Raw genomic sequence first — 16,354 nt, 5'->3', positions numbered from 1 at the left:
AAAAGTTATAGGATAGTATGTTGAAAAAAGTGATAACAGGTCGAATGTCGAAAAAAATCATAGTATAGTGTGTTTAAAAAGGGGATAAAAAAGTCATAGTGTAGTATGTCGAAAAAAGTCATAGTATAGCATGTCGAAAAAAGTGATTAAAGAGTCATAGAATAGCATGTCGACAAAAGTGATAAAAAAAGTCATAGTATAGTATGTCGAAAAAAGTGATAAAAGAGTAATAGTATAGCATGTCGACAAAAGTGATAAAAAAAGTCATAGTATACTATGTCGAAAAAAGTCATAGTATAGTATGTTGAAAATAGTGATAAAAAAGTCATAGTGTAGTATGTCGAAAACAGTGATAAAAAAGTCATAGTATAGCATGTCGAAAAAAGTGATACAAAAGTCATAGTATAGTATGTCGAAAAAAGTCATAGTATAGCATGTCGAAAAAAGTGATTAGAGAGTCATAGAATAGCATGTCGACAAAAGTGATAAAAAAAGTCATAGTATACTATGTCGAAAAAAGTCATAGTATAGTATGTTGAAAATAGTGATAAAAAAGTCATAGTGTAGTATGTCGAAAATTGTGATAAAAGAGTCATAGTATAGCATGTCGACAAAAGTAATAGTGTAGTATGTTATACAAAAGTCATAGTATAGTATGTCAAAAAGAGTCCTAGTATAGCATATTGACAAAAGTAATAAAAAAAAGTCATAGTATAGTATGTCGAAAAAGTGATAAAAAAGTCATAGTATAGTATGTCGAAAAAAGTGATTAAAGAGTCATAGTATAGCATGTCGACAAAAGTGATAACAAGTCATTGTATAGTATGTCGAAAAATGTCATAGTATAGCATGTCAACAAACTTGATAAAAAAACGTCATAGTATAGTATGTCGAAAAAAATCATAGGGTAGAATGTTGAAAAAAGTGAAAAAAGTCATAGTATAGCATGTCGAAAAAAGTGATACAAAAGCCACATTATAGTATGTCGAAAATTGTGATACAAAAGTCATAGTATAGTATGTCGAAAAAAGTCATAGTATAGCATGTCGAAAAAATTGATTAAAGAGTCATATTATAGCATGTCGAAAAAAGTTATAGGATAGTATGTTGAAAAAAGTGATAACAAGTCGAATGTCGAAAAAAGTCATAGTATAGCATGTCGAAAAACGTGATTAAAGAGTCATAGCATAGCATGTCGACAAAAGTGATAAAAAAAGTCATAGTATACTATGTTGAAAAAAGTCACAGTATGTATATTATGTTGAAAATAGGGATAAAAAAAGTCATAGTATTGTATGTCAAAAAAAGTGTTAAAAAATAGTCATGGTGAAGTATGTCGAAAAAAGTGATAAAAAAAAGTCATAGTATAGTTTGTCGAAAAAAGTGATAAAAAAAAGTCATGGTATAGCGTGTCGAAAATAGTGATAAAAAAGTAATAGTATAGTATGTCTAAAACGTGTTAAAAAATAGTATAACATGTCGAAAAAAGTGATGAAAAAGTCATAGTATAGTATGTTGAAAAAAGTCATAGTGTAGTATGTTGAAAATAGTGATAAAAAAGTCAGTGTAGTAGGTCGAATATTGTGATAAAAGAGTCATAGTATAGCATGTCGACAAAATTGATAAAAAAAGTCATAGTATACTATGTTGAAAAAAGTCACAGTATGTATATTATGTTGAAAATAGGGATAAAAAAGTCATAGTATAGTATGTCAAAAAAAGTGTTAAAAAATAGTCATGGTGAAGTATGTCGAAAAAAGTGATAAAAAAAGTCATAGTATAGTTTGTCGAAAAAAGTGATAAAAAAAAAAGTCATGGTATAGCATGTCGAAAATAGTGATAAAAAAGTAATAGTATAGTATGTCTAAAAAGATAGTATAACATGTTGAAAAAAGTGATGAAAAAGTCATAGAATAGTATGTTGAAAAAAGTCATAGTGTAGTATGACGAAATATGTTATAAAAAAGTCATAGTATAGTAAGTCGAAAAAAGTGATTAAAAAAAAGTCATAGTACAGTATGTCGAAAAAAGTGATAGTGTAGTATGCCAAAAAGGTGATAAAAAAGTCATAGTATAGTATGTCGAAAATTGTGATGAAAGAGTAATAATTTAGAAAGTCGAAAAAAGTGATAAAAAAAGTCATAGTATAGTATGTCGAAAAAAGTGATAAAAAAGTTATAGTATAGTATGTCGAAACAAGTGATGAAAAATGTATAGTATTAGACTATAAATGTCCTAAAATGTCATAGTATAGTATAACGAAAATAGTCATAGTATAGTATGTCGAAAAAAGTGGAAAAATTCATTTTATAATATTTCGAAAAATAGTGATAAAAAGTCTTAAAAAGTCAAAGTGTACTAGATTGAAAAATATCGTAAAAAGTCGAAATATATCATAGTATAGCATGATGAAACAGTGATGAAAAATTGATAGTATTGCATGTCGATAAAAAGTGGAAAAAGTCATAATAAAGTATGTTGAAAAAAGTGATAAAAAGTCATTGTATACTATGACAAAAATATTGGTGAAAAAGTCATAGTATAGTATGTAAAAAAAGTCAGTATACAATGTCGAAAAAAGTAATAGTATCGTATGTCAAAAAAGTGATAAAAAAGTCATAGTATAGCATGACGAAAAAAGTCCTAAAAAGTCATAGTATAGTATGTCGAAAAAAGTGCTAAGTCATAGTATAGTATGACAAAAAAAGCCCTAAAAAGTCACAGTATAGTATGTCGAAAAAAGTGGTAAAAGTCATAGTATAATATTCCGAAAAAAGTGATACCAAGTCATAGTATAGTACGTCTTAAAAAATCATAAAGAGTCAAAGTGTACTATGTTGAAAAATATCGTAAAAAGTCGAAAAATATCATAGTATAGCATGTCAAAAAAAGGGATAAAAAAGTCATAGTATAGAATGTCAAAAAAAAGCAATAGTATAGTATATCGGAAAAAGTCAGTATAGGATGTTGAAAAAGTTATAGTATAGTATCTTAAAAAAGTGATAAAAGAGTCACAGTATAGCATGTCGAAAAAAGTCATAGTGTAGTATGTTGAAAAGAATTGATAAAAAAGTCATAATATAGTATGTCGAAAAAAGTCATTGTATAGTATGTCGAAAAAAGTCATTGTATAGTATGTTGAAAAAAGTGATAAGTCATAGTATAGTATGTTGAAAAAAGTGATAAAAAATCATAGCGTAGTATGTCGAAAATTGTGATAAATGAGTCATAGTATAGTATGTCAAAAAAGTGATAAAATATAGCATATAGTGTATACTATATGCTATATTTTATCACTTTTTTCATATATATATATATATATATATATATATATAGTATAGCATGACGAAAAAAATCCTAAAATGTCATAGTATAGTATGAATAAAAAAGTCACAGTATCGTATGTCTTAAAAAGTCATAAAGAGTCAAAGTGTACTACGTTGAAAAATATCGTAAAAAGTGGAAAAATATGAAAAAAAATGTCATATGACGAAAATAGTCATAGTATAGTATGTTGAAAAAAGTTATAAAAAGTCATAGTATAGTACGTCTTAAAAAGTCATAAAGAGTCAAAGTGTACTACGATGAAAAATATCGCAAAAAGTCGAAAAATATCATAGTATAGCATGTCGAAATAAGGAATAATAAAGTCATAGTATAGAATGTCAAAAAAAGTAATAGTATAGTATGTCGGAAAAAGTCAGTATAGGAAGTTGAAAAAGTTATAGTATAGTATCTTGAAAAAGTGATAAAAAATTCACAGTATAGCACGTCGAAAAAAGTCCTAGTTTAGTGGGTCGGAAAAAGTCATAAAAGGTCATTGTATAGTATGTCATAAAAAGTCATGACAAAAGTCATAGACTAGTATACCATAAATTCGTAAAAAAGTCATAGTAAAGTATGTCATAAAAAGTCATAGTATAGTATGTCATAAAAATTTCAAAAAAGGAGGACATGGCAGCTAACGTGGTTGAGCGTGTGCCCTATGTACCAATGCTCAATCCTTACCGCAGTGGCTCAGGTTCAATTCTCACCTGCGGATCTTGGCTGCCTGTCATCCCCCTCTTTCTCCCCCCTTTCCTTTCTACAGCTGTCCTATCAATTAAAAGCCAAAGAGCCCAAAAATAATCTCTTAATAATTAATAAATAATAAAAATGTCATAGTATAGTATGTCATCAAAAGTCATAAAAAAGTCATAGTACAGTATAGTATACAAATGCCATAAAAAGGACACTTTATAGTATCTCATAAAAAAGCCATATATGTCATAGTATAGTATTTTATAAAAGCCATAAAATTCATAGAAACGTGTCATAAAAAATACATAAAATGTTGTATGTCCTGAAAAATGTCATAAAAGTCATAGTTTAGTATATTATAAAAATATAAAAATGTCATAGTATAGTAAGCCATAAAAAGTCATAAAAGTCATAGTATAGTATTTAATAAAAAAAAACTGCATTGAGAGTCTTATATTATGTATGATGAAACGACAGGACTATGTGCAAATAAAGAAAGGAAACAGATGAAAGTGGAATATGACGAGTTTCATCAAAATAACACTTTTTTTTTCTTCAGAGGATAGGTTCTGTTTTCCTGACTACTGCAAGGAAGGTAATTAACTTCACAACTGGGGAGCCAGAAGAAACATGAGTCGTCGTTGTGTGGGGTAATAGACAGGCTGCTGCAGGAAAGAGAGAGCCACACATGGGGTAAGAGCAAAGGGATAGGGTTAGGGTGCAGCAATCCTGATGGGGTGGCTATCACAAACTTCTTCTTACATGTTTATCACACAAAAAACAAGCAAAGCAGAGACAATAGCTGCAATAGTTTAGGACATTTATTTTGAAGACTGTGAAATGATGGACCGCATTAGTTGTTGTTAACAAGTTTTCAGCTGTTGATATAAACCCATTCTAAACAACCTTGAAATACCAAGAATAGTTTCATAGCCGCCAGAAACCAAAGATACAAATGATCAAGTTATTAAACATCTTTTTTCCTTCCTGAGAATCTTATCTGGAATGCAAATGAATACAAAATAATAAATTAAACTGGCAAAAAAGGAAACACTGAAAACAAACCAGGACAATGTAAAGGTACAGACAATGGAGATTAGTATAGTAGAGTAAACTATGTAGATGACAGTCACATATTATTTTATGGTTACTTTTAACTGGATTATTTGTACATGAGTGATGAAAAACATGTACTTTGAATAGCTGCTGCAGGATTAGAAATTAGTGTTAGCTAGGATTGGTAACACTTTCATGGTGATATTTTGAGAGGGAAAACAAACCGTAACATGTTTCTATTTGAAATGAAAGGAAATTAGTATCCAGTTTTGTGACCAAATCCCTCATTTTGCTGCAGAATTTCAGGAAAAGTCACTTAGAAAAAGTGCAGTATATTTATACAGTTTTGTAATGCATCGCAGTAGAAACACTGGTATTTGGCAAGCTCAATCTTTTAAACTTTGGATTAAACAAACTAAGCTCGATAAATTCTTTTAAGTATTTGACTCAACAGATGACCTGTCCCAAATAATTAATTTATGCTAAAATACAATGCTGGTTTGGTCAAACTCAATCATTCATGCACACACAGTTGGAATTCTCTGAATTCATAATTGAGTGCTTACTGTCTACCCTCATTTATACCTAATAATATCTTACAAATTAAACAAAATGTTATAGACCAATACTATAACTGACTTGCTTATGTCACAACTCCTCCAGCTGTGTGCAGAGGTTTGCCAGTTACTGGAACTCTTAGCAAGGTTTGGCACTTACAACAGTCCTAGACAACTAATACAAAAAAGGGGGTTTGGTACTTTTTTATTCGTGTATACCATTTCCCATTCCAGCTTTTAGGACATTTACCCTTTCATAGAGAATGAAGCTCTTTCTTGGACTATGTTTCTGAAGTTTTTGCCTACAGTAAACACCCCCAGCGACCAACATTTCGAATATCATCTTGTGCTAATCTCTCCTGGAGATAACAGCAATGATGCTTTGTTTTTTACATAAATTAACCCAAAAACAAGCTCAAATTAAAACAAAACTTGAGTCAAGCAAATTGAGCAATTAACAGTATTTCCCACTGTCCTTGGTCAATTTTTTAAATAGAGCATTTTGTCCTTCCAATTACTCAACCCTATAGTCCTCAGTGCTGAGTCTGTCATGATAGGAGTCTACTGCATATGGAAAACAGAGCCCGTAAAAACACGAGCGTCACGATCCAAACACCCCTAAACACACCTCACTTTTCTTAGGAATGCTGAAGGACGGGGAACGCTCCCCTTTGCCCTCAGGCTGCCTCCTGCTATCTCCAGCCAATTCTAGCCAACCAGCTTTTTTGGGCTACATCCACTGTTCATGAAACAGTCTTTAGGAATGAACCAGCCAGCTGTTGGCATCCTCCAGGTCTGTGTCCAGCTCCTCGTCTTCATCCAGAGGCTCTGGGGTTCGGAGGGCCAGCTCTCGTAGGAAAGCGGGTGAGTGGGCAGGGGGTTGGGAGACAGACTTGAGGCCAATTTTTTTCTTCATGAGGTGGAACTGGTCTCGGATGAAGTTGTAGAAGTCATACTCGTAGCGCATGCGGTGGTACAGCACCTGCAGGGCCTCCAGAGTGGGTGTATGTTTACGGACTGTGCCTGTCATGTTCCCCATCTTCTTGTAGTCTGCAGAAAGAATATGGAAGAAAAGAAACAAACACTAAGAAGAAATCAGTTGTATGTAGGAATCTAATTAAAGACTACAGCATACAGCATCTTTAAGAAATTAAACCAAGTTTTGAAGGGAACAACAGCTATACTGTAAATGTGATACTTCAACATAGGAAAAATTGGAATGTGCACCCACCAGGGCTCTTGTAGATGTTGAGTACTCCAGTAAAGTAATGAGGTAAGAGCCTCTCCAACAGGAGCAGAACATCCTCCAGCTCCTCCAGTATACCTACAAGGAGGTAGTTCTCCTGCACATTCTGTTTGGCCCTCTCTAGAGCCCATACTCCTGGCTCCCTAGTGGAGAGAGAAGAAAAGTGAAGAGTAGGAGACAGACAAACAAAGACAGGAACCGAGCAGGTTTACATGACATGTGTGCTAATGTCTAAAACTTTAAAATGATTTCTCATGCAACTTGAGAGTCCTTAGATACCTGCATTGAGGATGCTGTCCACAGAAGTAGGGAATGATGTAGAAAACTCTGGGGTTGGAGCACTCTGGGTAGTTCTCTAGAATGCACACATTGATATCCTGAAAGTACACAAACACATTACAATCCTTTTAATTTTACACTACTCATTCCTTTATAGTTGTATGCATGCATGTCAAGTCAATTATCTCAAACGCAATTGTAATGATTTGTTTCTTCCGCTAGAGGGAGCCCCTAACCTGCACTGCTGTGAACTCCATGATAGTCATCATCTAAGAAGTACAAAACTTATATATATATAAACATATATGCAATTTAAAGATCATTACCAGGATCTAGCTGCTGAAATCAGATAGAAACGATGGCTTGTCATTATGTAGTGATCAAGCAGGTATGAACCTTAACATCTCATGTGCTATAATTTATAAATAAAGTGATTAGATCAGAGATGTGAACTGTAAAACAACCCTTGTCTAAATGTGGGAGCTATTAAATAATAAAAGGCAAAAAAAGAGGACAGATTAAAAACACGCATGCAGGAGTGTAGCTGGCCAGCCACAGCACTGTGGAACTAGCAGTGAAATCCGTGTCAGGTGACGTAAGCCTTATGGATGGCAACAAGTCCCGAGCAACAAAACACTCCACGAGGCATGACTCACACTCACACACACATGCGTGCACCACATGTGCTCAAACAAATACATACAGTAGCATGCATAAGGCAAAAGGTGTTGACAGTCCCGATGTATAAAAGAGAATTGGATCTGCAAGTGGACATAAATTGAAAGTGTAATGATTGCGTCAAAGCTTGTCCTTTAAGATTTATACTTTGATAAGTTGATAACGGCTGATTTAAAACAGAGCAATTTGTCAGAGCCAATACTGAAGCCAACATGCTCAATCACAGAGATTACGTTGGGTCAGACAGGACCAGAGGACCAGACCTTCCCAAAGGACGCAGTCTACTATTGAGGGTGAGATGTGAGATGTGAGTGGACTGAGGATGAACACTGGGAAACAGGTGACTGAGCTGTCGAAAACACCTCACTGACAGGGGTGTAAACATGGATAAAGGCAAAAAAAAACGTGTGTATAAGCATTTAGGAGATGGATTGTGTGCTTTTTAGACAGTTACACAAAGGTATAAGTTGCAGTAAGCCTTTGATCAATTTTTTCTGTTGTATTTTTGGCTGCATGTTTGAGATAGCATGAAGATTATTTTCCCGCCATGTTTGTTCTATGAGACAGTTCACAGCAAAAAGGGATAGACTAATTAAACTTATCAATCATAAATCTGATAACTAGACATCTTAATTTCTATTAAGCTTCTCATAAGGTAGCCTTGACAGGAAGAGCTTGAAAGCCTATTTACATAAACTGGGCTGATATAAATTATGCAGTTATTTTCTCCTCGCAGCTGAATACTGTGGTGGAATTGTGTCTGATTCACCGTGCTGCTGCAGAGTTTGTTTGAACTTTATGACTGAGCTGCACTATGCACTGGAAACAAGAGTTATTGGTGATCAGTGGAGCAAACCACTGGAAAGCTTTTTAAAGAAACCACAACAAAACCCCAGAGGAACCTTTAGAAAACAGTTCAGCGTTGCACTACGAGTTGTGTCCGGATTTGTGATAAGTTTGCCCTGCTTTTCTTTGATTCATAATTTTATTCAAAGAATGACAGTGTCAGTACTCAGTGTTATCAATTATGAGTAGATCTCCTTGCCATTTAGTCTGCAGTTTCCTGTCAGTGGTGTTACATTTTCTTAATAAAGCTTCCTGTGTGAGAAACGATAAATCACATGTGAAGATTTCAAAAGAAACTCAAGTTACAGTTGATACATCAACTAGTCTATATCCACAAGGTTTAACTTCCGGGATTGGTCTGTTGCCACCGGAAATTCCGCCGGTGGTCACTCTTTACAGCCAGATGTCCGTTACCTTCCGCTTTCCTTGTGTTGGAATTTTAAACTCTGGTTGATGTATGAGGACTATGGTTAACTGCTCCTCAGATCTCTGCAAGGTAAATTGAGACAGCTAGCTATACTAACGCTAAACTAGCATGACTAAAACAACCTTTGAACGTTCACGTTCCACCAAGACAAGTTCCTTCCCGAGGTTATTTTGCAGCAGCACTAGGGCTCCGTCCGGCGCTTGGCGCCGCCCAAGACAATTGTGATTGGTGCTGTGGAGGAAGGTCTGGCAATGCAAGACTATAAATGAACTAACTTGAATTAAAATGCAACACTGTTACATGTAATACACTTGCCATGCTAATAAACAGATAATGGGAATCTACAATCAGTCTAAAAGCAGCACAGCACAAAAGCTCTCAAGAAAATCATTATGAGCCAAATTATGAATAGAAAAAGCGAGAAAAGCCAAACAAAAAGAAACAGAGAAAGCCAGACAGGAAGTGACACGTGTGATGCCATTCCCCGACACTTGATACAGGACCCTTATGCCTCAGTATTTAGGGGACCTCTGGGAATCCAGCCACAACTCATTCATATACAACTACGCACAATCAAATACGCATACACACAGCCGTCAGACAATACGCACTCTCTTTAGAGGACCCATTAGTATTTCGTGTGCACACTCAAGCTCATTGTTCCTATTCTCACCGTGGATTAAGCCAATTGAGCAGGCACAGAAACTGTAGCAAAATAGGCCCTAATCTCTACGACAGCCTCCCGTTTCACTGAATGGAATGTATGCTGAATCAGGAGTAATTGATGATGTAAACCTTTCCCACGGGACAGTCTGCCTCAGCATTCATCAGGGAGCATGGGAGTGATGCACCTGGGTCAAATCACATTTAAACTTGCAATAACTGATTTAATTTATTTCAACTCTTTAGCAGACAACACAGAAACTACATGGCCAATCACAGAAATCTATACAAAGATACTTTTCTGTGTCTTAAAAAAATCATATGCTTGCTTAGACAACACCAGATAAATGTGACCATTAAACTTCATGTGTCAGTTGCCCCATAGGCAATCAACCCTGTGACAGATACACTACCCTACTGTTTCTAATGTCAAGGCATGCCAGTAAAGCCTCTCTTGTTATTCGTTTGACTGTGCATGTGTCATCGTAAACATCGGGTTACCTGAGAGCTGACGATTTTCACTCGCTGTGGGAATTTCACCTGATCAAACCTGTATTTTTGAACTGTGAGAACTAACCTGTGTTCTTTGGCTTCAGTGAAGACACTGAATTACCTCATACTGTAGACATTTTGCATGTGTTTGCACATATGTATGAACAGAGGCATACACACACATTGTGGTAGGGCGGAACCTAATTAATCACTCTCAACTGCACCTATTGTATTTATCATTTTTATACACGATTATAAATACACACTTAACTCTGTACCGTTACTGAAAAAAATCTGACCTGATCAATCTGAGCTGGCTTCATTAAAAATAAAAGCCCATAAATTCTAAGTGACAATCCATGCATGTGCTCAATGTACACTTTGCGTTCAAGTGTCCAGTGCATGCCTTTGTATAGTGTATGTGTGTGTGTAAAAAGGGGTGTGGGGGACTGACGGAAAATCCAAGCTGACCACAGGAATGTCTCAGTAACACGTGCATCAGGTTCCCTTGGCCCCGGCTAGCAAACTGACAGTGTTCTTTCATTGACACCTCTCATATAAACTCAGCGCAGGGCTGCACTCACGCTGATACACACATAAAAGGCTATACTAGTAAGGACATTCATCTCCTGGCCTCAAATCTGGACCTCTCTACAAAACACACAGAAACTTGAATTATTTTGGATATCGACAGTGAATCAAATAACTCACTGAAGGTGACATTGTTGCTGAGAATCATTGCTACAGTCTTATTTTGGGTTGCTGATTTGTCAGGTGGAACCCCCCCGACCCCCCATTACAGCATTATACAGATGCTAGTTAGGCATATGCTTGCAGCCACTGTTTATAGATATGATTTAGCACATAACTGCAAGCTGTTCTTGCTGATTAGGTAAGCCAGGTTGTTGTGGCTATCGAGCAAATTAACAATACCAGCAGAAATGTAAAGCAGTAAGAAAAGAAAGCACAGCAAAGCAAAACAGGATCATTTGAGAGACACTCCTATGGCGATACAGTAACATGATATTCATGCAGTTGATTCTTTTCTTTTTTTACAGAGAATGCGTGACGTTTAATATGTAAGCAATACTGTACTGTAACTACTTAAACTTAGAAGTGAGCACTAACAAAATGTCATCCCTTTGGAAAATCTTGAACACACACAATCTCACACACACACACACACACACACACACACACACATACACACACACACACACACACACACACACACACACACACACACACACACACACAGCCAGTCTACAGCAACACAGCTTCCCCCTCCCCTTTAACTGTAGCATGGGGCCCCGTGGTCTGCATACTTTAATAACTCAACTCACATGGTCCAAAACTCCAGGGAAAGCAGTGCAATACTTAATTACACACAGTCAGACTCAAGCCAGAATGACATTCACTCCTCCTGTTGGACGAATGACAAGGAATGTACCTGTGTTTGTGCCTGGATATTGATTTGCCATGAAAGTATATATATATATATATATATATATATATATATATATATATATATATATATAAAATTATATAAAATCATTGTTTTGACCTGCTTTTATAGCCAAATTATTTTCTGTTTTTTCTACCTGCTCCCTTAATCCCATATGTAGTTGTTTGTCTTATTTAAGGAGACTTCCAACCTCACATTAGACCCAACACTTCACTGCTAACTGTACTCCACGTGTACAACATCTTCAAAGAGAGCTGAGTGTGGTTTTGAAATATTTATGTATAAAAAATGTTCTGTTGCTTATATTTGAACATTTATAAAGTTAATGTTTGTCAAAATAATGACAAACAGAGATCTCAAATTCAACAAACCAGTCATCTGGCTGACACAGGATATGGTTATTTAATGAGAATGCAGTAACTGGTAATAAAGTAAACGGGGATAAAAAATCTATGTCAGTAATATATTCTTGTTACAATCTTTTGTGGAAGATTATACAGTGTGTTTATATAACATAGTGCAACAGTCAGTATCATTACTGTCTCTCTGTACAATGTCTACTGGCTTATGCCTCTATAATTAGTGTACATAAAGCTCATACCAGAAAAAGAAAGGAGTTTGCGACATTTTACTTCATGTCTCAACTGAGCTTCAGGCTATGAAACCAGCTGGCCTGGAACCAAAACAGATACAGCTTTAAAGCAGTGTTATTGGCAAGCTATTGACTCAGTCATAACGTAACTGTGCAGCTCTGTCAAATACTGCAAATGCATTAGTATTTCAAACCGTAAACATCCAAGGCATTGATTTAGCTAATGTCCATATGAGAGTTAATGTGCCTGTGGGCACTGTGACTGAGATGAAGGAAGGGAAGAAGGCTAAAAGATTCAGTATTTGTTTGACCCTTTAAATAATATTGTTAGAGAAGTTGTCTACATTGGGCACTTTTTCTCTTGGCAAAGGGGCAACATAGTAAAAGGGGTACCCTTTAGGGTTGGGCAATATATCGATATTATATTGATATCGTGATATGAGACTAGATATCGTCTTAGATTTTGGATATTGTGATATGACATAAGTGTTGTCTTTTACTGGTTTTAAATGCTGCATTACAGTAAAGTGATGTACTTTTCTGAATTTACCAGACTGTTCTAGCTGTTCTATTATTTGCCTTTTCCCCATTTAGACATTATGTCCACATTACTGAAGATTATTTATCTTAAATCTAAGTGTGAAGATATTTTGTTAAAGCACCAATAGTTAACCCTAGAATATCGCCACAATATCGATATCAAGGTATTTGGTCAAGAATATCGTGATATTTGATTTTCTCCCTATTGCCCAGCCCTAGTACCCTTTATGAAGCTAGTTTAATTATAAGCTCTGTATACTGTATTGGCTCCTATTGGTTAGAACATATTATTTTAAGATTTTGGGGAGATGTTTTAAGAGGGGAGGCTTTTAAGTTAATTTCTTCATAAAGCTGACACAATGTTATGGCCAAAGATGCACTGCTTGAAAAAATAGAAAGAAAAAAGGTGACTGATGCTGCTATAGCTGTTAATTAATTTCTCTTAATACAAACCTTTTATGGCAGGTGCAAAGTGTTGGCCACATAACTACAGTACAGCTAATTAATCAACAGGCCCTATCAACCTGCATGACTGCACTTTGTGTGAGACTCCAACTCAGAAGTAGTTCTCCTGAATGAAAAGTGGTGCACCTCATATTTTTACATGTATGTATTATTAAGCGGTTCGCAGGGTCATATCAATAGAAACTTATACCAAGTGTGAATTCCTAGACCATTAAAACGACACCATCAAGAGTACAAAGCTCAAAAATGTGTACTGTGTATATGCATAATTTTCCTAACAGAGAAATTAATCCAGTCTGTGAAAAAGCAATAATTATCAGACACTGATTTACTCCACAATATATACATGTACTGTACCTACACAAATAATAAAATACAGCTTGTAATGTGTACATTTATATTATGCAATAGCTTCAAGCCAGAAACAATAATTAACTGTTGCTTAACCCTTTGAACTCTGCAATAGAAATGATCTGCCAGTGCCTACGTTGGTATTTTTGCTTATTGTGCTGTCACTTCTTGGAGAATCTTCAAATGCTTCATATCGCTACAATCAGTACAACCTGAGCTAAAAGGTGATGTAATTCGATAAACTATAATAATTAATAAAAGTACTGAAATTATGTCATAAATAAAAAATACAAAAATCGGACATATGTTTTCAACAAATTTTACTAAATAAACACAAAACATATTGATCAAAAAGATTTCTAAATGAAGAAACATTAACAAAATATACACTCCAAAAGTTATTTCAAATGCACATTTTTTTGTTTTTGAGATATGCTCATTTTTATAAGCAGAGTGTAAAGGCGTTCTGATTTTCATCTGTAATAGAACAGAGTCATGCGGTTTTGCACTGGACGTCACGTAACGTGATAGCGTCATCACAAGCGTACAACGTAACGACTCGAAAGACAGAAGCTTTCTGCTGCAAAAAGAATACACGCTCTAGCTGTTATGTTTTTTTGTTTTAGATAAATTTAAACAAGATCATGTAAACAACCATGTCCCGTGGACGCTGGCGGGATCTCCGTTCTCTTGAGAGTTAAAAAAAAAAAAAAAGTCTCACCAGGTATCTTTCATCATCTTTCATCCCTGGAGTGCGGATAAGGTGGTTCTGCTCACCCCTCCAGTCACCAAAGCGACGAAAGAAGTAGTTGGAGAGGAACCGGTTGATGGGGTCCCGGATTATGTTGATATAGACTGGCTGCTCTATCCTGAACCTTACAAAGACAAATAAAAACGTAAGTTAAGACCTGTACAGATTTGCAACAAACATTAGGAGTTGCTGGTTTCGAAATGATGTTGCTAAGCATCATTGTACATTGGTGCACTACTGTACCTGGTAAAGTTGAGGAAGTGAACATGCCGTGTGTAGAGGAATGGCTGAGGGATATTACTGATGTTCTTCATGAGATCCACCTGAAAAAACACACAAAAAACACAATTAATTTGACGTGTTGCACAGAATTATTAAGTGTAAAACACAGTATATGCCATTATCAATGGCAATCATCTGTGACGAGTTAAGATCAAATCCTAAATGCCAGTGCATAACGTTATGGTAGAAATCAAGCAATTATTACATTAATAGACGATAACCAAAAGCATATGCAAGCTCCTGACAGACAGAACGAAAAGTTACCATCCCAAGTGGTTGCATGTTTGAACTGATCATGGATAAAATGCTAATACTTTGGTTGTGTGTTTATCTGGCTGTGGGTCCACCTTGATTTGATTTGCAGAATCTTCCACTACAGAGTGACCTCGCCACAGTTACAACCTCTGCCTTGACTGCAAAGTTTCAGATTGTTTTGTTCATCTAACAATATTCATCACTCCCCCCCCCCCCCCCCGGTCATGTCATGCATAGGAGAAAGCCAACATTTTTAAAGCAATTTTTCCAAGCTTCTTCTTCCTCTGCTGCTATGACAGATTTAAAAAAAACATCCCAAAGGTGTTCCAGGTCTGCATGGCGTGGCATGCTCACAGTAGCCAAAACAAACTTAGAGATATCGTAGTTCCATATACCCTTACATTAACTCTTTGACTGAAGGCCATGACGAGACTTCAACAGCAGCTGTAGTAGAAACATCTCATTTTAGCTCTCAAATACCCCCATTGATCCAGATGCTGTTTTGAAGGTACTGAATAAAAATAGGCTCAAGGATTCTCTTCACAGGTAGGCTACTCAAATTGATTCTTCAGGATACTTCTGTGACGCTGAACTAAACAGCAGCGCTTTGAGCTAAATGCTAATGTCAGTATGCTAACATGCATACACTGAAGGCAGAAGTGTGTGTGTGCTAGTTCAGGGACTGTGGACATCTGGCTTGATGCAAAATACATGGAAAGCTGGATACATCTGGAAATAGAAAGGGACCAGATAACAATACAATAATACTTTCAATTGTGTGTGACAGCTTGACACAGTTTATGTGGAGTCCATACTCCATGTTTTTGACATTTGATGCCACAGGAGAACAGGGTTAGGAGTTCAGTATTTCTCTTTTTTTTGGGCCAGTGAGAGAGCAGACTCTAGCAGTGTTTGTTGAAAGATCAATAGCACAATCATACAGTCATACTCTCTGTGAGGAAGCATGGTGCTCACAAAACCTTCATTGATCTGTCAGATCAAGCTGTGGCAGCAAAAAAGGACACCACCTGGGCAGACTAGGTGCAATTCTGCTAATTCTAGGTGGATTCTCTGACAAGGCTTCCAGGGGAGATTCCAGAGAGCAACTGGATGAGCCAAAACCACTTTCAATGAATCATTCCTTGGAAACAGAATCTACAAGCAGAAAGAGAGAAACAAGTCTGGTTGTTTCAGAGGAGACGGGTACAGTAGCAGCAAAGAAGAGAAAAAGAAGAATTGACTGAATTAATTTGTCTGAGTTTGGAGAGGAAGCTGTTCTTTACACTAACCAACAGATTTGAAACACACTGTCAGTTGGAGAAAATCTTTATTTTTCTTCTTTTCAATTTGAATGAGCCTTGATGTGAGAAGCAAATACAAAATAAATAA

At 35.8% G+C, this 16,354-nt stretch overlaps 1 protein-coding gene across 2 annotated transcripts in view; it reads right to left on the bottom strand.

The window, feature by feature from the left end:
• usta (uronyl 2-sulfotransferase a) overlaps positions 1-16,354 on the bottom strand; it is a 66,440-nt gene that overhangs the window by 9,174 nt on the left and 40,912 nt on the right. The window contains exons 4-8 of one of the 2 annotated variants that reach the window (XR_004108931.2): positions 14,672-14,751; positions 14,399-14,552; positions 7,159-7,256; positions 6,865-7,022; positions 5,765-6,683 (exon numbers count right to left, since the gene is read on the bottom strand). Coding sequence is in view for 1 of the 2 variants with exons in the window: in XM_031322265.2 (XP_031178125.1) it covers positions 6,391-6,683; positions 6,865-7,022; positions 7,159-7,256; positions 14,399-14,552; positions 14,672-14,751 (783 nt within the window). In the remaining variant the exon portion in view is untranslated. Of the gene's footprint in view, positions 1-4,823; positions 6,684-6,864; positions 7,023-7,158; positions 7,257-14,398; positions 14,553-14,671; positions 14,752-16,354 lie in introns of those variants that run through there. The other variant, XM_031322265.2, reaches the window with a different exon arrangement.

This window comes from Sander lucioperca, chromosome 19 (genome assembly GCF_008315115.2).
Source record: "Sander lucioperca isolate FBNREF2018 chromosome 19, SLUC_FBN_1.2, whole genome shotgun sequence".
Lineage (NCBI taxonomy): Eukaryota > Metazoa > Chordata > Actinopteri > Perciformes > Percidae > Sander > Sander lucioperca.
Note: the sequence above shows the minus strand (reverse complement) of the source record. Positions and strands in the feature narration are given on the sequence as shown.